We start from the raw sequence: 26,720 nt of genomic DNA, 5'->3' as shown, positions 1-26,720 counted from the left end.
TAGGGGATTTAGGGTTAACAAAATTAACAGGTTTCTTAAAATGGGTTTCTCTGACTCTTTAACATGCAAATGGAGTTTAAGTCTTCAAAAAGGAGATATGATATATGTATATACATATCATATGTATCACATGTTCTGCAATATATGTATCCATATCTATATGTCTAAGTCTCTTTTTCTATATATATTAGGGCTATGTAATCATAGCTTTACTGACATTTTTGGGCTGGAAAATTTTTTGGAGTGTGTCTGTGAGGAGGCTGTTCTATGTAAGACAGGATTTTTAGCATCATCCGTGGTCTCCACTCATTAGATACCAGGAGCACTTCACCCAAACTCAACCCCAACCCCACCCTGGTATGATAAGCAAAAATGTCTCCAGGTACTACCAGATATCTACATATCATCTGGGTAACAAAATAGCCCTTGATGAAGAATCACAGATTTTACATATGTATATGAAAATTTATATATGTATAGTTATACATATTACATGTTTATTTACATGTATATAATTTATATGTACGGAAAGTTTACCTTGAGTGTCTTTGATATATCAGGGATCTCATCACACTCTATACATTAGTTTTAAGCTGGTGGTGTGTTGTTAACGTTAAGAAGCTGCTTATTTGCTACACATCTCCAATAGATCATCTCAAAATTGCATACACATAAGTCTATAATTCGCTCAAAACTGGTACTGACATTTCTAAAGTATCAGATAGAAATAAAAATTTAGAGTTTAGACAACAGAAGAGATATTCATAGAGGTAAAACAGTAGATGACCAGCTCTCGACTTCTGTCTCAGGGATTATGAAAGCTCTTTAGAAACCTCTTGAGAGTTCCTCAGAGAATGGGAACAGTATGAATTTAATGCAAGCTTATTAGTCTATGAAGTGTGTTAACTCCTTTAGAATAAGTGTGTGTGTGTGTGTGTGTGTGTGTGTGCATGCATGTGTGCATGCACATACTTGTGTCCTAAGAAAGGGAGGCAGAGATTCTGACAGGGTTTTTAAGTAGTTGCTGAAGGCAAAAACTATTTTTAAACTTATGGTTTTCCTAGCAAAAAAATAAATTTCTATTTACACTAAAATAAGCACACAAAAATCAGTACTCAGAGCCTAATTTTAATATATGCAAGTTAACAAGCAATACAATAAAATACTTCCCTTCGCAATCACTCTCCCTTTACTTGGGTGACCTATGACACACTCAGTCTCAGTTGCATGTCTTATATTGGAGATGACAATAATAATAATAGAACATTTTCCAGGATTTCTGAGATATATTAAAAAGATAACATTTGCAACTTGCATGACACAGATACTTATACACATTAATGCTTGTTAAGCACTGACTGATTCTGTAATAATTTGTATTCTTGGTTTAAAAGCACTGAAAATTGGAATAGGCAAAGTGAAGTTTCACAAGTGGTTTACAAAAAAAATTAAAAGTATATTTTCACCAGTTTTGGAAGGGATCTTGTTTTTAGCCAACAGAAGAGATCAACTTACTTAGCTTACCTTCCTTTGCAGACCTGAAGAACTTGAAACAGCAATTATAGCATATGATTTTATAAATATATTCATGGATTTTTTAAAAAGAAATATCTATTTGAAAATTTGGATGAAATGTCTCTTTTCACATAGAAGTACAATCTGTTTTTCAGATATTTTTCTTCACTGCCCATGAATATGGAAAAAATTTGGAATAATAATTTTTGTTTATTTCTGATTTTTAAAGGGGAAGACACCCACCACTGCAAATTTTAAAAGTACAGGAAACTATCAAGGAACACATGTGAAAGAGCAGACATAATTTTATCACCAAGAATAATATTACAACACTCTAACATTTGAGGTATCTGCATATAAAATTGTGTTAAGGAAGGGAACACTCATATTTGTTATATTTAATTTGCTTTACTCCTTTATTATGTTCTCTTTGCTGCTCTTGGCATAAAAACACACAGAAATATAAAGAATGTATAATTTTCTTAGGGAGTATAAATAATACTCCCTAAGAAGCACAGTACTTAAAATATAATTATTTACCATGCCAAAAGGAATGCATACTCAAAAGCATTAAAATTATTCTAAAATGGGAAAAAGATACACAAAAATTCCTAAAAGTAAAACCCATTTTATCTGGCAAGGAAGTCAGAGTTGAAGAGTGCTTTTGTGCACCTAAAACAAGTTGGTCAAAAGATTAAAACCTACATATATGGGAAATACATCAGTATCCAGGAAATGCACTAAAATACTAAAGTGTTTTTGCAGTTTTGATGGCCAAATTTCATCCTTTAAGCAGTGCATTAGACGCTAATGACATACGATTTCTCACTGACAGATTTAACAGCATCAATAAGGCCTCTCTGTCCATTGCAGCAAATTGATCCTACATGACACTGACAAGGGCAGCCTGCACTTAATGACCTCCATCGCTGAAGGATGGAAATGAAAAATGGTTGGAAGTACAAATAAATCTTTGAAAGTTTCCCTGAAACAGGTGTGCTAAAAGTGCTTCGTTTAAGGGATCATCACAAACATAAACCCAATCTCCTAGCGTGCCCCACTCTCTGTTCAAACAAGGGTCTCACTCCTTGGATATTGAATCAAGATTTCCTTTAAGTCCAAAAATGACCCCAAGACAATTTTGTCAAATACTATACAAATACTATATTAGAAATTCCTCTTAAAGGCATTAGTTTTAAACTATTTTTACAGATATCTAATATATCTATTTGCCACCAAAGGATTTTATACAAACTGATAAGAAGTACAGGTATATTTATTTTCTTTTCCTCCTGGTTAGGGAAAAAGAAATACAGTATGGCCACTGATTTTCTCCTCCTCAGTTTTCAGCAACAAATAGGGCATGTTTAACCTCAATAACAACATCAAATGCATGAAGGGATTAGAAAAATGCTCCACGGATATACCCTGGTCTTGAATGCTGCAGAATGGTTGGAGGATACTAAGATTTTGGTTTAAAGAATTATATTCTCTATTCTTTCCCAAACATGCTTACTTATTGATCTACTCTAATCTTGCTACTGCTTCAATACAAATTTTTAAAAGAAAAACACCTACTCTTTCTCCCAATATATTTGGAAGCATTAACTTGCAGTAGGAGTAGATGGATGAGAAGCATAGAGGTGTTCGTAAGCAGAATGCTAGGTAAGTTTCATAGTTACTTACAGCTGTATAGTATCCCTTTATTTCTAAAGTAACTATGAATGTATCTATATTATTCCTTATCAATTTTCCTCTGAGGTAAATCTTATTTTACAGATGAGAAAGCTGAGGTCAGAAAACAAATTATTTGCCAAGATCACTGAACTAGTATCAGTGGAGCTTGTGTTCAAATCCTGGCCACCTGTCTTCTCAATATTCCATAAAAATGAAGGATAAATATTGCAGTGAAATATACTACAGTAATCGTCGTCGTCGGCAGCCGTCCGTCTCGAGAGACGATGGTGTAGCTTCTTAAGAGTCTATCTGCACCGCCGAGAATGGTTGTGCAGTCCGACTCGGGAGTGACACGGTATCTGTCTCCTCCCGTGTTGAATCGACATCTTGCGATGACGCTGGAGTGTCCTCTCCAGTGAAGCTGAAGCTACAGAGCCTGGGCAGGGTGATATGGAGGGTCTGCTGTTGCCCATGCAGCAGACCCCCCCTCTCTTCGCAACTGAAGGGTCCAAGGGAAAGACGGAGTCAATACAGCTTGGGTTCAGGTGCGCCGCAGGAGTTGCCGGTGTTGACTACAACGTCAAACCGCCTTAGGGACTCCGGCTCCGGATTTTCTGTCGGGGTTTACTCCCTTAGCCTTTCCCCTGAAGAGGTATGCCGCAAGGCAGTGGAGGTTTTTTGGAGTCAGAGTTTTCCTTCTCTGATGTGCCCTGACTGGAAGATCGAACCAGCGACACTTAGCTCGCAGGCCGACGCTCAATCCACTGAGCCAAACCAGCCAGGGCTACTACAATACAAGTGGGACAACCACGCTCCCCTGCCCCGCCCCCCTCCCCAAACAAATTATTTTCTGGAGGGCAAGTCCCTTGTAGTACAGGTTTCCCCCACTAGGTGGGTGTTCTAGGAACCCATCTGTATCAGTGCACCAGTTGGCGTAGCTGTGAGAAGCTGAGTTTGGCTTCAATGAATTGTTTTTGGAGACTCGACATGTTGCCATTTCATAACAGGTGATTTGCGAGTGCACCTGCCCACACTGCGCTGAGTGTTCAGCAATTTTTGCCAAAAATGGCATGACCCACATGCCCCACCCTCACTATTCACCTATCTCCCCCCACCACCTTCCCAGCAACATTTTTGTTTCTTTGTTTCTCTGGGAGAAAAAGTCCTCAAAGGGAAATGTTTTGCTGATGTGGAAGAGCTGAAACAAAAAATGGCAGAAGCACTAAAAGGCATCAAAATCCATGAGTTTAATAACTGTTTTGAGCAGTGGAAAAAAAGTCTTGATAGATGTATTGCACCAATTGGAGAGTGCTTTGAAGGTGACTGAAGTTTAAACATGTAAGAATAAATACACAATTTTTTTATAAATAAATTCAATTTTTTGGGTCCCCCCTTGTACGGATGATAATAATAAGACAAAAGGATCCATTAACAGTCTACTAGTTCTTATGGCTAAATAAATTGTTAAAATAATCATGCTTTTATTTTTTAAAATTTAAATTCTGAGAAGAAACAAAGATTCAAAGAAAAATAATTGCAAGTAAACAAGGAACAGACTGACAGTCACTGAGGAAAGGGAAAGGGGGAAAAGGGGAGAAAGAAGGGGAAGGGGGTAATCAAGGAACTAGTATGAATGGTCCATGGACATGAACAACAGAATGTGGATTGACTGTGGGCAGGGGGGTGGGCGAGGTGGGGGTGTCAGTGCAGGAAAAAGTAGACAACTGTCAGAGAAAAACAATAAATAAATAACAAATAAATAAATATGATACAGATAAGCGGAAGCACACACTGTGTTCACAGATAGGAAGAATTAACATCATTACAATGTCCATACTACTCCTCCCAAAATAATAATTTTTCTTGTCCATGAGAGTCTGGAGAAGAATACAGAGGAAGTGGGTACATCTTACCACTTCAGTTAATAAAGCTTTCTCTTCCCTTTCTATTGTGGTATATTGTATGTTTTTCTTTTCCATTTTCATTACTGTAGATTTAACAGAATTCCCAGTGATTTCCAGCAATCAGAGAGGGTCAACTATTTGTCCAAGTTTCTAATTAAGTCTCATATTTAAAAGAAAATAGAAACCAAAAGCTGAAGCCCATACATCATTAGGAAGATTTAGAGATGTCTCATGGGAAGTTACCTATAGATAAAATTGATATTTGAAATCTATGATAACATATGTAAATCTATAAACTATGGAAATTTGGTATTCTAGGACATAATAATCAAAAGCTAATTAGTATAAAATGGTGGGAAATAAAACTTCAGAACATTGATAAAATATACAACAAAACTCTACAAAAAAAAAAAAAAAAAAAAAGAGGGGGTAAAAGAAACCCATGCTATTTGGTGGCATATAAAGGGCCACCTTCAGATTGAAAATCCTATGACTTCCCACTTGTTACTTTTTATATTATATAGGTCAAGTAAATCATTATTGTTTTAAAAACCTACCTGATTCTTATCTCTAATTGAAGCATCGAGTGATAAATGCCTATCATATTGATAGAAATAATGGTCCTTTTTTGATAAGAAAGTCATCTGTAATTTCTGATACTCTTGAGCTAAACGTAGATTTTCTTCTAGTGAATCATCCTGTATTTTCTAGAAGATAAACATATAGGTATATTTAATTAAAATTATTTAAATTTATTTTTGAATTTTATATCATTCTATCATTTGAATTATCTAAAAGTATTATATAGTGCAGAAATAATAAAACCAAAAGTTTCCTTGACAACAATATGCTCCTTGGATTTCACAATTTTTGTTCTTAATGCATTATTTTGTTTTTATTTTTCATTGATATGTCAGAGTCTGCATAACTTCTGTTCCCCTTCTTTCAGGACTTCCTTCCATATGCTTTAGGAAGTACCCCATCCTGGAAGGCTCCACACATTATCCCAGCAGCTTTTTTCCAAATTTCCACCCTTTTATTCTCTTTTTAAGCCCCACTGCTCAAATAGGTCAAAGACATTTGGGTCCTTAGAATCCTATTTCCAAAAGTTTCAAAGTGGTGGCATTCTCAGAAAACACTCAAAACAGAAAGAAGGAAAGAGTAAAAGACAGGAGCAAGGAACTCAACATCCAGAGAGAGCCATTATTTGTTAGTAGTACAGTAGTCCCTCTCTATCGCGGGCTCACTGTATCGCGGGATTTTAAAAAATATTATATTTAATTATTTATCGTGGATTTTTCACTTTATCACGGGATTTTGTGGTACTGTATACGTATGTTGTTAAAATTACATAGATTTAAGAGTGTAGAATATATTTAAGAACATAACTAGTGTTTATAAAAGTGTGGAAAAGGTTAATAAAGGAGTGGGAAATGTTTATAAGGGACTGGGAACGGTTTATAAGTGTGTGGGAAGGGTTTATAAAACCTTAAAATACATGTAAATACTAAAATAAATGTAAGGTTCCTACTTCACGGATTTTCACCTATCGTGGGTGGGGGGTGTCTGGAACATAAAACCTGCAATAAGTGAGGGAATACTGTATTCTTCAGCTATATTAAGGATTAACTCTGCTTCTGTTTGCAGTTGTGAACTTTGTAACACCTTCATGTCAGATCTAATACAAAACCCTTAGAATATAACTTTTGCAACATTACCTACTGGCAAACTGGGGACTACCTATCACTTTAAATTTGATGTATGAATTCAGTTTCGTTGCTGATTCTTCTTACATTTCTAGCACAGAACTTTTTCTCTGGATCCTTCAAAAAATATAGAATTTATCAACAGTCTTAAATATTTTCAAAATGTTGTTCAGTAACTCCTTTGATGGGAATTTAATCGAAGCAAAAAGTTTTATTCATTACGACATTATTTATAGTAGTGAAAAGTTTTCAAAACACTTAAATGCAGATTGATCATGATAATGATAATGATGATTAAATAACTAGATACAAAAATAACCATTGTGGAGCAATTAAAAAATGTGATTGCCATTACATCAAAACTTTAGTGTAAGTTGTTAAAAACATATACTGTGCTATTAGAATGTGCATAGATAAAATGTAATTCAGCAGAAAATTGCCTGTACAAATATTTCTGTATTTACACACTTTAAGATTTATTAAGGTCAACAAACATATTTCTCATGAAAGCCTGGTATCCATATTGATCCCTAATGATTTATACTATGTCATACCTGTTCTTCAAAAAACCAAAATGATGAACTGAGAACAATTTTAAATGTCCTTGTTCTGTCTGGCACAATAATTTAAAACTTTGGAAACTTCTATATAGTAAACTTGCCTAAAATCCATTGAATTATCTTTTAGTAGGAAGACAACATATCTATGAATGTTTTCAGTTGGTGAAAATACTTGAGAAAATATGGTTACAGTTCTTTTTGATATCTTAGCACTAATATTAAAATATAATCCTCAAGTGGGTTAACTTAAAACTTTGATAAATGCTCTGGAGACAGGAGAAGGAATAATTTTGAGGTTCTTGTCTGATTTAACATAAACATAACTCTGATACCTGTGGTAGTCTATTTCTCAATGACATTACTTTCAAGCCCTATCTGCTTGCTATAAACATTGAATTTGAGAAAAATGCTACGTGGGATTTGCATTAACCCATTTAGTGAATTTTAATTGGGGATAGACTTGATACTTTATCCTTTGCTCAACTGTGTAATATGGAGTTCTACTTTCAAATAAATATACTTTCTACTTCTGTATCACATCAGTTTGTATTGTTTTATATAGCATAATTAGAGTAAATACCAAGAAACTAAATTGTGTAGTTATGTCAGTGAATCTTGAAAACATTTTTATATCAATCATGATATTATACATTAGCATTTCCCAGTAATATATAGGATTTTCTTATTCCTGAAAGTCTGTGACCTTCAGATGTGCGATAAAGTTTAAGTTTTTAAAAATTTTTAAATAAATGTATTCTGCTGATGCTGAAAGCATATTTTATGTTTAACTGCAGTTCCACCTCAACACTCTATTTTATTTTTAACCAATAGTATTATAACATGCAAGTGAAACAACGAGGGAATGATCATTATTGGTGGAAATATGTCCATGAGAAATAATGCTACCGCTAGTAGAGTAGAACATGTTATAAAATAATAGCAGTAGAAGGTATTTAATGAGGGCACTAAAGTCAGGGTTGGTGATATAATAAAAGGGTGAGAAGAAAGAAGAAATTGTAAGAGAAGAAAGATGATGACTTTCATGTGCTTCTAAATTCAAACCCATCTGAATCCTAACTGCAGGATTTTTCCACTTAAGATCTTGGCTAAATATCACTTGAAAAAAATTTTTGTTTCTAAAACCATTAAGAAAAGCTTTATTTGCACTCTCTGTAGGTTAAAATAAGTGCACTCTGAGTTGACTTAGAATATTATTTCATTCATTCATTCACTTATTTGTTTTCATTCAGTTACTTATTTATAACTTTTTATTTAGTAATTACTATATGAAAAGCTCTGAGATATCACTGTGAACCTAAAGAATTTGTGGTCTTACAGCAAAGATTTATATTAAAATCACAAAAATATATAATTAGAAAGTGGAATTCTAAATATTTTGCATTTATTTGTTTTCAATGTGTATTAAATTCACACAAAATTTCTAAATATAACACTTTCTCAAAGCCAGATTTATTGGTATTTATTCAATTCCTATTATTCATGATCATCAATTATTTCTCATCATTAATGATTAATGAAACATTGAAAATACGGCTTGATAAAGAGAAGGAATGTTGTGAGTATCCTAATATTTTATTAGGAAATAAACATTATGTTTATAAAGAGCTCAACGAAATTTATATTTTCTGTTCCATGAGGGCTGAGACCATCATTTTGCTCACCTCTAAGATATATTATACAAAGCAGAGCTGACATGAGTTCACAGGTTTTTGGTAAATAAACAAATGAAAACAGAATACTAGTTAGGAAATGAGTACATTAAGCACTTTAGAACTACATAGCTTATTTGCCCACTTCTGTAAGATAACCTATCAACAATATAACCATCTATTAAAATGAAGCACATTTACCTTACGTGATACTATACTACTTGAGAGATGAAGATCTTAGTTATATAAAAAGAATTTGCACAATATATTTTTGCACTGAACACTAGTTTATGGATATACCACCTTGTCTAGACTCTTAGCAAGATTTCTTTCTCTGGGCATATCATTGACTTTTACAAGTTATGTGAACCTCTTGGCACTACTCAGCATTTTTCTTGGGCCACCTAATTAGCTAGCCTATGGTCCTAAAGGTATTGAGAAATCATTGCTAAAGAAAGACCTGGCTTCCTCCTCCCACCAAAAATACTGAAAAATAAAGGCAGGTTGAGACCCCTTTAGTTATCCAAACTGTAGTTCTCCATTTTTTTCAATTGACTTTTCTTATTCTTTAAGCCATGACTTTCATCTTGGACTTTTCCTCCTTTTTCAGTTTATTTTTCGCACTCTTTCCTTTCTCCTTTCCCTCTCTCATTGGGTAAGTGGGGATTAGGGAATGAAAATCAGAGATTCTTTTGGACAAATATATAGAGCATATGTCATCTAGTTTGTGATATATATACATATATATATATTTATATATACAAGAATTAAGAAATAAGGCTGGGCTTGAATGGTAACTTATACATTCCACATGTAATGTAGAAGACTGGGACAATAGCATTGTCTCAGCTGTTACATTGACTTCATTTTACAGAAAAGGAAAGATAAGGCAAAGAGAAGTCAGGTGAGACCAATTATATTTTTCAAAAACGGCCCCAGAAATATTGTCATTCCCACATGTTCTTCTAGAACCTTGTCATTACATATTAAGAAGCATAGTCTAGTTCTCCTTCCCTTGAACCTGAATGGGCTTGCAGCTTCTCCAGCAAATAGGATATGGTGAAAATGATTAATGAAGTGGCTTCCCAGGCTATTTTATTTTAAAAGGCAGTTTTAAAATAAAACGTTTATTTTTTAAAAGCTAGTTTTTTAAAAAAGCATATAGCCTCTATCTGGCCCTCTCTTTGAGGTTACTCACCACCAGAACTAGCTACCGTGTTGTGAGGAGGCCAGGCCACATGGGTAGGTGTTCCAGCAAACAACCCTAGCTCAGGTCTTAGATGATAGCCAGCAACCAATGTGAATGAAGGAGTTATCCGAAAATGACTCCAACCCCTAGTCTCTGAGTTAGTTGTCCAGAGGATGGTTCAGAACGTGTGAGACAAGAGATGAGCTGGCCCTGCTGTGTTCTGTCAAAATTTCTGACACATGGAATCATGAGCCATGAAGTTTGGGGGTGTTATGTGACCATAGCAACTGAAACACCAGGCATATTATGCAAAATTATACATATATTAAGTGGAGGACCCGGGCTTTGCATCTAGGCAGACCAGCTCCAGAGGCCATTCTCTTCACCATCTAATATACTTCCTTCATAAATATGAGCCAGCACTCCTCAACACTATCCAATGCTGTCTTTATAAAACCTAATGACATTAAAGAATCAAATCAAATAACAGAATTACTTTTTTAAAACCTTTTTTCCATCAAGCATCTGTGTTTTTATAGTCTGGCTAACAGCTTGTTGACATAGATAAAGTGGACTGCTGAAGGATACTAGGACTGGGTCTCCTTGGAAGCTATTTTTCTTTGTAAGTTAATATGGGCATATTGGTCACATATAACCAGTCTCTTGTGTGTTTTTGTTCTACATGATTCTATATTTTAAGATTTGATTGGACCTGATGCATTCACTGGCAAGACCAAGTACCAAAGTACATAGAACTTAACAGCTGATGCCTGCACAGGTCTAGAGTATGATTGAATGTAGCAGAATAATGCTACCCACCGAGAGCTGTGGAGGTCCAGCCAGATATACCTACCCTGGAGGAAGTCCAAATCCATTTGAACATTTAAAAAAATATTAAGGTGGACCAATGGCAAAGAAGATTACAAGAAATAAACTTGATCTAAACATTCTGGAGAGATGGTTATAATTAAAATATTAGCACTGTACATGTATGTGTAGAAAGCCATAGCTATTTACAAATACTTAAAATAGCCCTAGTGTCTATGGTTAAACTTACAGTAATGTGTCATCTAAACCCTCAGTTGCTCCTAATACAGGCAATTCAATCCAGTTCATCAGGCAGAGGGGTCACCGAGTTCCTTCTTTCAATTATGCATTATAAGAGAGTTTTTTAAGACCCAGTTTTAATTCTAGCTACCCTATCCTGATATGATTTTGTATGGCTGCCTCAGATGATCTTTTCTGCAGATCTATCGGTTGTATTCTGATTCTTGGTTATTAGACACTTACTACAGACAGCTCCTTGCCCTCTTGCATCTGACCAGAGTGCGGCTGCCTTGTTCGTATTCTTCCATGGACTGCACCACACTTACCTCTGCCCCATGGCTGGAAAGAATTGACTTCTTACCACAACCACCAGAGAACAAAAGGTGTATTGCTGGTGCTTATTGATCAGTCTTACTCCAAGGCATCCTCACATTTAGCATTTCATTTATTTATTTATTTGTTCATGGAATCATTTGTTTAGCAGACATTGGGTAAGTTTACTCTATGGGTCCAGCTCTATGACTATTACAGGGATTAAAATGATAACCCTTGTTCACCAGAGATTACAGGCTAGAGTAGGGGGAGGCAGAAGTGTAAACAGGTCTATTCAAGGTATTTTTTGAAGCATCTCAAACTGATTCTACCAGGTGGGGAGCAGGGTCAGAAAAAACTTCATAGAAGAAAAAAATAAATGACCTGAATCTTAAAAGAGCTATATTATTTGGCAGGAATAAAAGCTGTCCTGCCACACAGGTCAGTATATATCTTAGTACAGTTTTGTGAGTCAGTAGAGAGAAATGTTTTCTTGGCTCCTATAGGACTATTAGATTGTTACCTATGACTCATGTGTTAGATTTTCATAGATTGTGTTACATGTTCTGCTATCTCTTGATTTTATAATATTACTAATAGTGTGAACAATAAAATGTACCCACATATTTAGTATCACATTGATATAACATTATAATGCTTCATTCCAAGCACCAATGTTTCAGGAGCATGTGATCCTGTATGGACGCTTACCCACAACACCATTGATATCATACTATTAAATCTCCACAGTCCTCATATGTGATTTTGACATATTTCTGCGAGTTTAGGGCACTGTTGTTGATAGTTTTGCACTCAGTAATGCTTTGGTGTTATTAAAGCAGACATCAATACTAAGACAAATTCATAAAATGTGCAGGGGATAGATTTTAGAATAAATGAGACATGGAGGCTCCAAGTTTCTGTTAATGCTGTCGCTTTAAGAGCATTCCTTTTGATTCATGGGAATTAGCATGGTGAATACAAATGCTGAAAATATATGGCAATTCTCTAACAATATAACAGAAAGGGAGAAAACATGTACTTTATTAAGTATATCACCTACTGTGTGCAAAGAGGTGTTACTGTATTGCTGCTCCCTTAAAATCTATATACCAATGACTACAGAAAGTGAGCGTTCTCCCCAGTGTTTCCAAGGAGCAAGTCTGTAAGAATGATATGTGTCGATATCCTGAAGCCTCAAAGTAGCAAATAACTGTTTTAACTCTCCCAGGACCCACTTCTTTGTCTGTGCTGCCATGGAAACCAGTCTCTTGTCCAACATGAATTCTCTGATAATTAGTCTTGAGCATTCTTGATTTTTAAATGAACAAATCAGTCCTCTGCATTAACATTGTTACATGCCTCAAACTCTATATATTATGTTTGACAAGATGCTCTCTATTCACTAATTTATTAACACATACTCATTGAGCAACTGGTATACACAAGCACTATGGGAGACCTTGTGAGAGGTCAAATAGCATCTCTTTGACAGTGTTTGATGAAAGCCTGCCATATATCAGCTGACCGGTTAAACCAGTCCCTGACAGAATTCAGAGTAATACTTTCTTTAGCTATCCCACTCCAGCACCCACATCTATGACCACATACAGGACTCCTTATCTAAGAACCCTGATGGGTTTACAAATTTAGCTACTGTTGACTTACTCAAAAATTTACTAATGGACACTATGACATTGCCTCTTAGAACTCAGAAAAAGGTTTATTGGGGTTTATGAGTACTTTGTATTAACCCTGCTTGTTCCTTATTATTTTTTACTCTGTTCATTGTTATATATTTGACCAGGAATTATTGGTAACAGCATGAAAAAATATACAATTTCAGGGCCGAAGGAGCTTGCAATCAGATAAGGGAATTGAGGCATTCATAAAGCTAACTACATCAGAATACATTATACATGAAGAAGGATAAAAAACATGTCCAAATAATAATGGTAGTTCCATAAGAGATTAGTTCTAAGTTTCAAGGGAGAGTTCATTTGTGAACAGATTTTGAAGATATTGTATGGCTAGGAAATATCTGTATGTGTTCGCGGCAAGGAAAATCTGGCCTAGAAACACAGAAGCTTGTTAAATATTAAAAAGCACCTGACTAATGTGGGTGTATTTTCATAAAAGAGGAACAATTACCTCCATATTGAGTGCAGCATTTCTCCTTTAACTACTCAACAGCTTCAGGAAATGCTATACAAATGCCACTTATATTAGCTATTAAATTTCTATTTGATCCAGTTTCCTTCAATATAATTGTATGTCCCCTCTAAGTATTCAGTATAACTGATTAGAGAAACAAATTATGTTATAAGAAAAAGAGAGTAAATATCAGTGTCATGTAATTATTTCCAATAAATTTCTCCAAGTTAAAATATATAATTTAAACGGTTAAATTATATGTACATTCTAAATGAGTCACAGTAATAATTCCCCTAAATTTATTAGTTATTAAGTAAACTTTAAATTTTAATCCTGAATATGTATTTGAGTTTAATAATGTGTCCTCTAATCCTGCTTAAGATCATGAATAGAAACATATTTGCATATTATTTCCTTTTTAAATATTCCCATGCATTATCATAATTTAATTATATTTCAATTTGTCAATATTTTAAAATATAGTTTTAAAGTCTGCTACTCTTTTCACCATTTCATGTGAAAAATTGAACAATTTCCTCTTCATGCGCACCTCCTGATTTGAATAGTTTAAGATTTAGAAGGTTTCCTATTTACTCACATTTTAATGATATACATTTCTACTTCACTGGTGGAAAAGGCTGATCAGTCACAGAAAGGTCAGTTAACACTAAATAGACCCTTTCTTTATGTAATTACAAAGAATAATATCTTTGTGCTGATGGCACTGCACAGGGAGTGGGTGATGCAGAGAATTAATGCACTGCCTTGTCGGCCCATGGGATAGAGATTCCAATACAATAACCACAGCTTATTCTAATTATGCAGTTTTAAAAGGTCATCAGCAAAAAGAGTTAAGGAATTACCAACTAACTTTATCATGGAGTAATAATGTGCTACATAAATGCAGAGACTGTAAGAACAGTACCTAGAAATGTCACTACAAATGAAAGACAGACTGATCTAAATGGTTCCAGGATATATATTATGGAATAAATTAAGTAAACTAATTGAAAATTAAAATATATGCTATTTGTAACTTCCTATTGATGTGGTCAGGTAACCTGATCTCACCTTATGTTTGTAGAAACTACTTAATTTTGAAAATATTTTTTATGTGTAATGCCAACTTCATTGCAACATTCATGTTATCCTAGAATTTAAATGTTTTTAAAATGCATTTCTTATAAAATAATGCATGCTGGTTAATTATACACAAAAAATAGAGAGGTATACGAAGTAGAAAATTAAAGCCCCTCTTCACAACAGCCAGCCATCTTTAGACCCCAGAGAGAGTATTAACAATTTGGTACAAGTCCACAGGAACAGAAATTTAAAAACCTTTTTTTTTTATCTTGACAATGAAAAAATGGAGCCAGAAAAGTTAGTTGCTTGTGCAAAGTCACGCAGGAAGAGAGCAGGATTACAGGTAGGATACTGTCTGATTTCAGCCTAACACCCTATCTGGGAGTACATCACTTCCTAATCTTGGAAGTGAATTACAGAGTCCTCAAGATTTTAGACTGATAACTATAAAGGCTCTAATTTCTGAATACAGAGTATTTAAAAATAAACTTCTGTAGAATCAGTCTTTCAAAATAAACTGTATGATCACAGACAAAAAAGTTCTTTGAATAAATAAAAAACAGCCTCAGTGACTTCTCTTTGGGATGCCGGGTCAGGAAACACTGGGACTATGTCTTACGGGTGCCAAATATAAGTACAGTAAACAATTTCTAGTCTAATAAAATATCCTATGGATCTAATTATTATTCATGTTTTTTCTTTTGTGCTTTCCTCAGTCAGTTATTCCCCTTCCTAAGAAATCAAAATCATGGGTATCTCTAATCACTTGATGCTGTTTTTCACAGTAGGGTGCCATCCAAACCTTGCAATGTATCCCAAGTAGAAATAGGATTTAAAACACATAAGGCAAAAGACACACAAATGGCCACAAGACAAATGAAAAGAAACTCAGCATTGCTATTTATCAGGGAAATGTATATCAAAACCACAATGAGATATTATCTCAAACCTGCCAGAAGAGCTATTATCAACACAAGCAGTAACAAGTGATGTGAAGGAAGAGGGACCCTCATGCACAGAAATATAAACTGAAGCAACCACTATAGAAAAACAGTATGGAGGTTCCTCAAAAAACTAAAAATAGAACAATTGTATGATACAGCAATTCTATTTCTGGGTATTTATTTGAAGAAAAAGAAAATACTAATTCAAAAAGATATATGCACCCCTATGTTCATTCACTATAGCATTATTTACAATAGCTAAGACATGCAGGCAACCTAAGTGTCCGTAGACAGGTGAATAGATAAAGAAGATGTGGTACATATATACAATGGAATATTACTAGGCCATAAAAATGAAATATTGATATTTGTGACTACATGGATGGACCTAGAGAGCATATTACTAAGTGAAGTAAGTCAGACAGAGAAAGACAAGTACCATATGATTTTACTTATATGTGGAATCTACACAAGAAAACAAGTGAACAAACAAAACAGAAACAAACTCATATATACAGAGAACAAACTGATGGTTGCCAGAGGAGAGAGGGTAGGGAGATGAGCCAAAACAGGAAAAAGGATTAAGAAATACAGACTTTCACCCTGGCTAGTGTTGCTCAGTGGATTGAGTGTCAGCCTGAGAACCAAAGGGTTGCTGGTTTGATTCCAAGTCAGGGCACATGCCTGGGTTGCAGGCCAGGTCCCCAGTCAGGGGCATGTGAGTGGCAACCACACATTGATGTTTCTCTCCCTCTCTTTCTCCCTTTCTCCCTTTCTTTCTCTCTAAAAATAAATAAATAAAATCTTTCTAAAAGCCCACTTTAACTTAAAAAAAAGAAATATAAACATTCAGTTATAAAATAAGTCACAGAATGTAATATACAACATAGGGAATAGAGTCAATAACATCATCAAAATTATGTATGGTGATAGTTCTTACTAGACATTGTGGTGATCATTTTGTTAGGTATATAAATGTTGAATCACTATGCTGTATACCTGGAATTAATACAATACGGTTTGTCAAATAAAATGAAAAGTATATTTAAAGTAAAATAAAATAAAATAAAATAAAATAAAATACCTAAGGCAATTTTCTATGATGCATCTACTCCCCAAGATACCTTCATCCCAATATGAAAAAATCATATTCTAGAAGTGGGATCATCAAACTATAACTCCCCAGCAAACTCCAGCTTACTGCCTATTTTAGTAAATAAGTGTTATTGGAGCACCATCACCCCATTCACTTACATATTGTCAATGGCTGCTTTTGCTCTGCTGTGGCAGATTTGACTAACTGTCATAGAAACTGAGCAGAGTGCAAAGCCTATATTTAGTATATTCACCTTTACACAAAAAGTTTACTGACTTGCCCTAGACTCTTAATTAAAACATTAGTATCATGCAAAACAAAGTTGCAATTTAGAGCTGTCATTCAAGATCTATTTAGATTGTACCTACAGGCTATGTACAGAGAAACTGCTGGAAAGCATTTTCTTCATTTTCCAACAAAGGCACAAACTAAGGAGACATAGTCAATTAATAATTCAAAAATGTCTCTAACTTTTTTAAAAATTGTGATATGCTTAGGATTTTAAGGTACTGTATTCTCAAAATGGACACAATAACTTTACAGAGTGCTCAGAGCTATTAAAATATATTAAACAATGTCCAAATTTACTTATCCCATACCTTCTTGAATTAAATGTGGTTCATGTAGGTCTTACATTATAGGCTAAGGTCTGTTAATTTTTCTATTCCTGCAACTTTTGTTTTGGAGGTCCAGAATGAACTTTACACAGGGGGGACCCAAAAATCTCTAGAATTATCTTCTGGGGTGTGGGCCCCTTGTAGCACAGGCTTCCCCCACAAGGTTCTGGTGGGCAGGTACCTTGTAGTACAGGCTCCCCTACAAGGAGAGTGTTCTGGGAACCCATCTGTATCAGTGTACCAGCTGCCGCTGTTGTAAGAGGCTGCATTAGGCTTCAGCGAATTATTCGGAAGACTCTTTCAATGTTTTTGTCCATTTCATGCACCTTCCCACACCGCGCTGAGTGTTCAGCAGTTTTTGATAAAAAATTACATGACCTCCATACCCTATCCACCCTATTCACCCAACCTTGCCCTGAGTAACTTTTTTTTTTTTTTTTTGCTTCCCCAGATGAAAAAGGCCCTCAAAGAGAGACATTTTGCCAATATGAAAGAGGTGAAACAAAAATGGCAGATGCACTAAAAGACATCACAACTGAAAAGGTCAAAAACTGTTTTGAGCAGTGGAAGAAAATATCTTGATAGGTGTACTGCATCAAATGGAGAATACTTTGAAGGTGACTGAACTTTAAACATGTAAGAATAAATACAGAACTTTCAATAAGTAAATTCCAGATATTTTTGAGTGGCCCCTTGAATGTTGCCAAGTTGAAGTTTAATTTGTATGGACACTGGCTGAGTCAAAAGCGAAGGCTACCAACCATGAAAGACTGTAAAGTGATTGGGAGAAATGCACTAAATATATACATTATAGCAACACAGAGTCATCTTAAAATATAGTGGACCATATATACAATGGAGTATTACTTGGCCATAAAAAGGAATGAAATCTTATCATTTGTGACAGCATGGATGGGCCTAGAAGGCATTATGGTAAGTGAAATAACTCAGTCAGAGAAAGACAAGTACCATATGATTTCACTTATATGTGAAATCTAAAGAAGAAAAATGAATGAACAAAATCAAAACAGACTCAGACACAGAGAGTATACTGGTGGTTGCCAGGATGGAGAGAGCCTGGGGGACTGGGTGAAAGAGGTGAGGAATTAAGAAGTACAACTTGGTAGTTACAAAATAGACACAAGGATGTAAAGCACAGCATAGGGAATATACAGTAGTCCCTCTCTATATCTCAGTTCACTTATCGCGGCCTCACTGTATTGCAGGATTTTAAAAAATATTATATTTAATTTATTTATCGTGCATTGTTCGCTATATTGCAGGATTTTGCGGTACCGTATATGTATGTTGTTAAAGTTACGTAGGTTTGAGTGTAGAATAAATGTAAGGTTCATACTTTGTGGGTGGGGAGTGGGGCTAGAATGTAATACCCGCTATAAGTGAGAGAATACTGTAATCAATAATATTGCAATAACTACGTATGGTATCTGGTGGGTGCTGGAACTATAAGGGGAATACTTTGCAATGATTATGACTGTCTAAGCACTATGCTGTACAGCTGAAACCAATATAAAATCATGTTGAAAGTAAACTGTAATTAAAAGATAAAAAATAAAAATATATAAGTATATAGTGGTGAGTAGAGAAGCCAGAAAAAAATGACAAATATTTCACAATTCAGAACATGAGGGACAGTAGCAGTGGGGGTTCGAGTGAAACAATTAGGAATTAAGGGCGGGCAGAAAAAACAAATTAAGAGTTAATACTTTGAGGATATGTAAGTTCTATAGAGTCAGAGATGGTATTGTTCTCTCTTAAAATGATTCAACAAATGGGTTTCTAAATCTACCAGAATAAAATAAAAACACTTGAAATAAAATAAATCAAACATCAGACAACTTTGGAAATATACCTCTGCAACAATGGATCTCCAGGGGCCACCATCCTAAAATTTATCCTGCATAGATGCCAGAGTGAATGAAGGCACAGAGTAATCTGTCCTCATAACTGTTTACCAAATTCACGTTTGTTTGTTTCCCTCTATGCCTTCTTTTGCTCTTCTCATCTTTGCTTTTTTTCAACTCACTTACTCGTTTCCTGTTTCTTCTTTTCTCACTTTTGCTCCCCCCTCATTATCTTTGTGAATTGTGAATTCATTCAGCCGCCCAAGGTGCTATTGTCATCCCACTTGCCTGCTAAAGATGACGGTCTTCTCATATCACTCGCACCATCATTTCCTCAACCACTATTCTTTCCAAGTCACTTCTTTTCTCTACATTATCATGTGGAAATAGAAGTGTCTCAAATAATAAAAAAAAAAATTGAAGTATTAAGTCATCCACTAATCCAACAAAATATTTCATGAAAATATAATACAATGGAAGAGGGAGGGTGAGGTGTATATTGTGCAATTCATTTCATGGCTGTCTTTTTGTGATGTTGGCCAGATAAAATTTGAATAGTTTTGGAAAAAAAATGAATGAAACTGAAAACTTTGGTCTATCTATAAAGACTGATTAGAGATATTTCATGTTTCAGTATCAATATGCAATGCCACCCTGGCAGGAAGGAACAGGAGTACCAGTATCATGAGTTTACATAAGTAAAATCTGTAACAAATATAATTATATTCTTATATACACAGAGATACACATAATTCATATTTTTAATCTATTGACAGATACGAAGAAAGCCAGAGAATGAAAAAAGGTAAAACAAGCTGGAATCAACTTACTAGCAATGCAGGACACAAAAGCAATAAACCTGGCATTAATGATAAGGTATTGTTATTGGGAAGTAATTCCTAATTCATTGATCATTAATACTGTGTACACATGTGGTGAAATGTGTAACTATTAGTATTTTCAACTCTTCTTGGAAAACAGGCACTGTGTATGCCTCAGTCATTGGTTAATACTGTTTTTGTAGATTGTTGTCACTGCAATCACCATGACTTATTAGTATTAATATTTTATTAATACACTATCTGTAGTATTAATTCCCCCCTTTTGTGAACTTTATGACTTATTAATATTTTTGCCCTAGTGTTTGGTACATAGTAGTCTCTCAGTTTGTAGTTTTCTGTGAATACCTTTACATTTTTGTTGGACATATACCTATGTATTTGATGTTTAATTATTCAATTATAAATAGTATCTATTTTAAAAGTTTATTTTCTTTTTATTTATTATTTTTTATTGAATTTATTGGGGTAACTTTGCCTAATAAAATTATATAGGTTTCAGATTTAAAAAAAGACTTTATTTTTTAGTTATTTGTGCTTAGTATATAGAAATACAATAATTTTTGTTTATTTTATATCCTCTGACTTCCCCAAAATCATGAATTAGTTTTGGCAGTTTATCTATAGAGTTCTTTGAACTGCCTATGAACGAATAATGTTTTCAAATAATTGTAGTTTCTAAAGCCATCTTTCATCAGGTTTAATGTTATTTTTGATTTCTAGTTTGCTGAAAATTATCATGAAGGACTTTTAAATTTCATAAACTATTTTTATTTTATATTTTAAATTTCTATGTCTTCTTTCTTTTCTGTTAGTGTGATAGATTGTGTTTTTTAAATTTCTTAAGGCTGGAAAGAGTTTGCTTTGATTTTGGGCAACTCAAACATGCCCCTAACCAATTTTGCATGTTATTAGTTATCTAATTAAATTTTGTTTATAATATAAAATAAAAGCAACCATTATTTAAACATGATATGAGGACAGCAGTAAGAGATAACAGGAATAACAGGTATCAGAATTTATGATATACTAGCTGTGTATTACTATTATCCTCCATTCATGAGAATACAATTTGCCCCACCTGCCTAAATAGTTATTATAAAAATAAAATAATGGAGTGGAAGTGAAAATGCATGGTAAACTATAAAGAAGAATTATTAACATGGAGTTCAAATAGTTAATTATTATTATAGTTATAGTTCTGTTTAATAAGATAATAATGATACATGTAACTTGAATTTTCTTCTCCAGTACTTGTATTTTTCTTAAACATTAGAGCAGAGTTTTCTATTGATTTTCTCTTCCCCAAAACTTTACGAATTGCCAAAACTGACAAATGAGAAAGTTTTAATGAGCCTTTACCAAACTCTTGTATTAAACATAAAGTATTTATCCTGCTTTCACAAACTCATAAATTATATATCAAAATTTAAGGTGGATAATAAGCCTCATTCTTATATCTTGTTAAGAAAAAATTACAGTTTTTATATGGCTTTAGTATTAACATAGCTTTCTAAAGTGAATTCTCTGGCCTAAAAACACTCAGATCAGTATAAGCACAGCCTCAATTTCTCTCCAGTTTCCCATACAGGAAAAATGGACTGCTAACCTAAGTCTCTGCCCCACTTTGTTAGACATTCATACACTCATTTCTTCTCCTCTATTCAACCTTTGTGCTAAGGAAAAAGAACGAATGAAATGAAATTCAAAACAGAAGAAAGATCATTATGTCCAATTCAAGTGTGCTAATTATTTTTTGTAAGTTAGATTTCCTCTGGAAAAATTAGTTACAGATTTCTTTGTGGAGTTTTCCCTCTCCTTTATTTTCTGGCTATATAACTTCTTACTGTTTATTATAATGCTTGGTGCTGGAATTCTGGGGCAGATTGTTTTCCTAAGTGATAAAATGAAGAATTCAGCACTTGAAGGGAATGCAGCAGCGAAGCTCTGCTGGCTGTCTACCACAAGCTTCACTGTTAGCTTTCATAGCCAGTTAGCTTTAATGTTGGGCTCATCATATGAACTGGGGGACAAGATCCACACCTGGGCTCCGAACATCTTCCCTATTATTGTCGCTCCATTTGTTTTGGTGATTATGCCATACCCTAGCATGCATGCTATGGCCAAGACAAACAGAAGATGACAGTGAAATTCCTGCATTTTCCCCAGGGGGAAAACATAAATATCAAAGGAAATCCATGAAGATTAGAAGGAATACCTGTAAATAAGATGACTCTAAACTGAGGGCCCAACTTGTCTCTGACAAGCACTTATGACTTCTATTCGTAAAAACCAAAGGTACTTTTTAAAACAATTTTTTTACAAAAATAAGGTCATGGTCTTTGATGAGAGACTTCTCTTTATAAGAAAATTTCCTGAAGCACAACTTTACCTAAGCATTTCTTTTTAATACCCATAAAATATCAAATAACAAAAGAAAACATGCCCTCAATAAGATTAAAAGTCTGCTGAGGAGAAAACTACAATGAATTAAATTATAATTTAGTTTCCCTGAATATTAAAACTTTAAGAAAAGTATTTTATACTCTTGTATACATTTAATTATTTTATGCAAGTTATTTGTTAAAAATAACTACTAATATGTTAAAAAACATTTCTTTTATTGAAATTTAATGTTGTTAGAAATAGACTTAGTAACTTGTCATTGGCATGACATTCTTTAAATGATTTTAGAATAACCTGGGGTAAATATTCTCAATAAATGAAAACTCTGAAATTAATAGGAAAATAATTTGTGAGGATGTCAGCTATCTTAAATAAGCACAACAACCTACTAGATCTTATACAGATGAAATTCATTACCTTGAAATTCAACATCTTGGCAAAGTCTTCAACACTAATTAAAATAATAGCAATGGAAGAGCATCACAATTACTCTGTTTAGGATAAAATTACAAGGGCTATAAATCTCTAAGCTTCAGGGCATAAACTGATCACCAGCTGCGGTGAAAAAGATATGTCTACCTATTGCGTAGTTTTGCAAAATTAGGTACATTATATATTTTACTCCCTCTGAAACATCTGGCAAGGCTACTATTTGAGGTGCTTTTGGACTAAACAGGGGGACACTATTTGAATATACTGTAGAAATTGCATGGATATATATATATATATATATATATATATATATGGTCGTCGGCGGCGGCGGCAGCCGTCCGTCTCGAGAGACGATGGTGTAGCTTCTTAAGAGTCTATCTGCACCACCGAGAATGGCTGTGCAGTCCGACTCGGGAGTGACACGGTATCTGTCTCCTCCCGTGTTGAATCGACATCTTGCGATGACGCTGAAGCTACAGAGCCTGGGCAGGGTGATATGGAGGGTCTGCTGTTGCCCATGCAGCAGACCCCCCCTCTCTTCGCAGCTGAAGGGTCCAAGGGAAAGACGGAGTCGATACAGCTTGGGTTCAGGTGCGCCGCAGGAGTTGCCGGTGTTGACTACAACGTCAAACCGCCTTAGGGACTCCGGCTCCGGATTTTCTGTCGGGGTTTACTCCCTTAGCCTTTCCCCTGAAGAGGTATGCCGCAAGGCAGCGGAGGTTTTTTGGAGTCAGAGTTTTCCTTCTCTGATGTGCCCTGACTGGAAGATCGAACCAGCGACACTTAGCTCACAGGCCGACGCTCAATCCACTGAGCCAAACCAGCCAGGGTAATATATATATATATATAAAACTTAAAATTCAGGGCTTGCTAGGGGAATGCTGAATTCTTCATGTAAATATTATTGCTTCAAATTCTAGTCAAGGTCATTACAGATGTCAGACAGAACATTTTCTAATGTTTCAAGAGTTAAAATTTTGGTGTTGGTTCCTTTGTCATAAAAGACAATATTATAGACAATATTTGGTGTTTCCACAGTGAAAAAAAGAAGTGACAAAAGAGAGAAATCTGTGCAGTAAATGATGTTCCATGACAGCTCTCCTCCCCCTGCCATTTGCAACTCAGATGAAGAGGCTGATTTACTTTCAGACAAAATAGATGTAAACATGCATGAGGAGAGGACTAGAGGATCCCTTCTCTTTTTTACTAGGTAAGGTGAGAAGAAGGAAGAGGAAGGAAAAGCCCGGGTGTCAGAGAATGACAGCAGCACCAGTTTCTGCCTCTGTCCTGGGAATGTTGCCCAGAAGGAACCCTGGTGGTGAACATCACCATATAGAAGCCCAGAAATATAGAAAAAGGTAGCTTAGGGGCTAAAAGGAAGAGAGCCCAGTAAGCGAGAAGACCATTGCAATGGAGATTGAACTCTGTGTTTTCAGAAATAGTTACTTATGATTAATATTCATTTAATGATTATTAATCAGTTATGATTAATGGTTAATAGCTATACCTCCGGCTCTGTTGTCTGTAAGTTAGAGGAGCCTTCAGAAAATCCAAAAGCAGAAAATGAGGCAAATAGTTCTTTACCATGTTCAACTCTCTTTCATCAAATTTCTGAATCACAGATTTGGCAATATAAAGGGTAAATGAACAGGGCTGCAGGGTTGTTTTTTGTTTGTTTGTTTCTTTTGTGTGTGTTTAAATTTAATTTAAATGCCTTTAAGATAGTATCTTTCCAATTCATCCTCATTTTTTACTCCTTAATCACTTAGTCCCAGTGTTTTCATATCTGAAAACTGCATTCATGGACAGCAAAAGCATTAATGTTTACAACTGTTAGTATAAAAGTATCATGTTTCTATATAGTTCTATTTTATATAATTTGCTTTATTGCAATGCACTATCTCCAGAATTTGTTACAGCTTTACTATAAAAAAATCCCATGAAAAAGTCAATTTTCAACATACCTTTTTCCCATTAGGAACAACAGTAATACCAAGTTTTAAAGCTCCTAGTTCTCAAACTCTGATCCGCACAATATTCTGTGAAAAACTTCCAAAATCTTGAATATTTCTTTGAACATAGAGCCTGCAACATAATTCTGACTAAAATTTTAGTAGTCACTGGACAGAGATTGCATTCCTCTCCAGAAACCTCTCTATTGGGCTCCCTTTGTGGACTTCGGCTCCCCACCGCCCCCTCCCCCCAGAACAGCACTTTATTGCCTATGGTCATTGCATAGTTCATTATTGAGCCCAGATGGGTTCCTGCTGCACTTTTATGTATTGTCAAGGGATCAGTGGCTCTCTTTTGGTCCAGGTACATTCTCAGTTTGCTCTGAAAGGAATCTGTTAACAGCTCTTCTTTAGGATAAGTACCTTTTAAGTAGTCACAGTATAAATGACGACCATATTATTGCAATGAGATGAATTCTGAAACTCTTAATTGTGACTGAAGTAATACCAAATGAAATTTGAGATAGTTTTCAGCTCAAAAGATTTTAAACAGAGAGCGTTACCACACAATTTTCCTTCTCTTCTTTTCTGACAGCTACTATTCAAGGACTTGCTACATTTAAGTTAGTCATCCCTGTGATTCAGGATTTGTGAATCATTAACCCAGGGTCTGCCAGGCAGATTCCAAAGCCAGGAGATGGCAGCAAGTTGACCTTCTACAGAGGTGGCTTTACCTTTCTAAACCTCCAGAGACTTCTGGGAAATTTGGGAAATTCGGGTCATGACTCTGGCGGCTAAACCTATTCTAGTCTAATGCTGTTAAGAACATTGCTTTGGAAGGAAAATCAAGGATCCAAAGACTGGTTGAGAAGTCCCAGGTAGAAAAGATCTCAATCAATCTCATAGAAATAAAATTGTGGATAGTTAAGAGAGTAGCTCTGTGTCAGTTCTATGTGGCTACATTAAAAAATCACCACACACTTAGCCGCTTAAAACAACACCCATTTTTCACCTCACAGTTCTGTAGGCCAGGAGTTGAGGCACGACTTCACTGCGTTCTCCGATCAGTGTTTCATGTTCAAGGTGTTGGCAACTGAGTTCTCATCTGAGACTCCACCAGGGCAATGTTCACTTCCCAGCTCCCTCAGGTTATTGGTAGGATTTATTTCCTGTAGCTGTGGGACTGAGGCCCCTGGGTTCTTGCTGGCTGTCAGCTAGGCATTTGCTGCTGGCTCCTGGCGACTTCCTCAGGTCCACTCCAGTTTCAAGCCAGCAAACACGGAATCTCCTACCAAAACCCTTCTTACACTTCAGATCTCTTTTTTTCCCAGGAAAAGCCCAGTCCCTTTCAAGGGCTCACTTAATTAGGTCAGACCAAGATAATCTCCTTTTCTTCTAATCATCAACTGATTTGCGTCCTTAATTACATCTGAAAATACCCTTTGTGACAGCACTTAAACTAGTGTTAATTAACTAACTGGGAGAAGCCGTGTCTATAACAGGTGGTGGAAATCCTGAGTTCAATCAGGAAAGCAGAGCCAATAGGATGTATATAGATAGATGAGATAGGTAGATGATAGATAGATAGAGATAGATTTATTATAAGTAATTCACTTACACAATTGTGAGGGTTGACTAAGCAAGTCCAAAGTCTGTATTCAAAAAAGAACAATCACTGGAAGACAAGAAACCACTGCATGAGCCAAGGCTGCTGTCCACAGGTGGAATTCCTTCTCTCTCAGATCACACCTG

The 26,720-nt window shown here is 35.2% G+C and overlaps 1 protein-coding gene across 1 annotated transcript in view; it reads right to left on the bottom strand.

Annotated features, from left to right (window-relative positions):
* Nucleotides 1–26,720, bottom strand: part of CCDC178 (coiled-coil domain containing 178) — a 303,687-nt gene that overhangs the window by 97,818 nt on the left and 179,149 nt on the right. The window contains exon 18 of the mRNA XM_090284995.1: nucleotides 5,654–5,803. Coding sequence (XP_090141121.1) covers nucleotides 5,654–5,803 — 150 coding nt within the window. The remainder of the gene's footprint in view (nucleotides 1–5,653; nucleotides 5,804–26,720) is intronic.

The sequence above is a fragment of the Furipterus horrens genome, unplaced genomic scaffold, assembly GCF_987537825.1.
Source record: "Furipterus horrens unplaced genomic scaffold, mFurHor1.1.pri manual_scaffold_8, whole genome shotgun sequence".
Lineage (NCBI taxonomy): Eukaryota > Metazoa > Chordata > Mammalia > Chiroptera > Furipteridae > Furipterus > Furipterus horrens.
The sequence above is the reverse complement of the archived record's forward strand: the minus strand, read 5'-3'. Positions and strand labels throughout refer to the sequence as shown.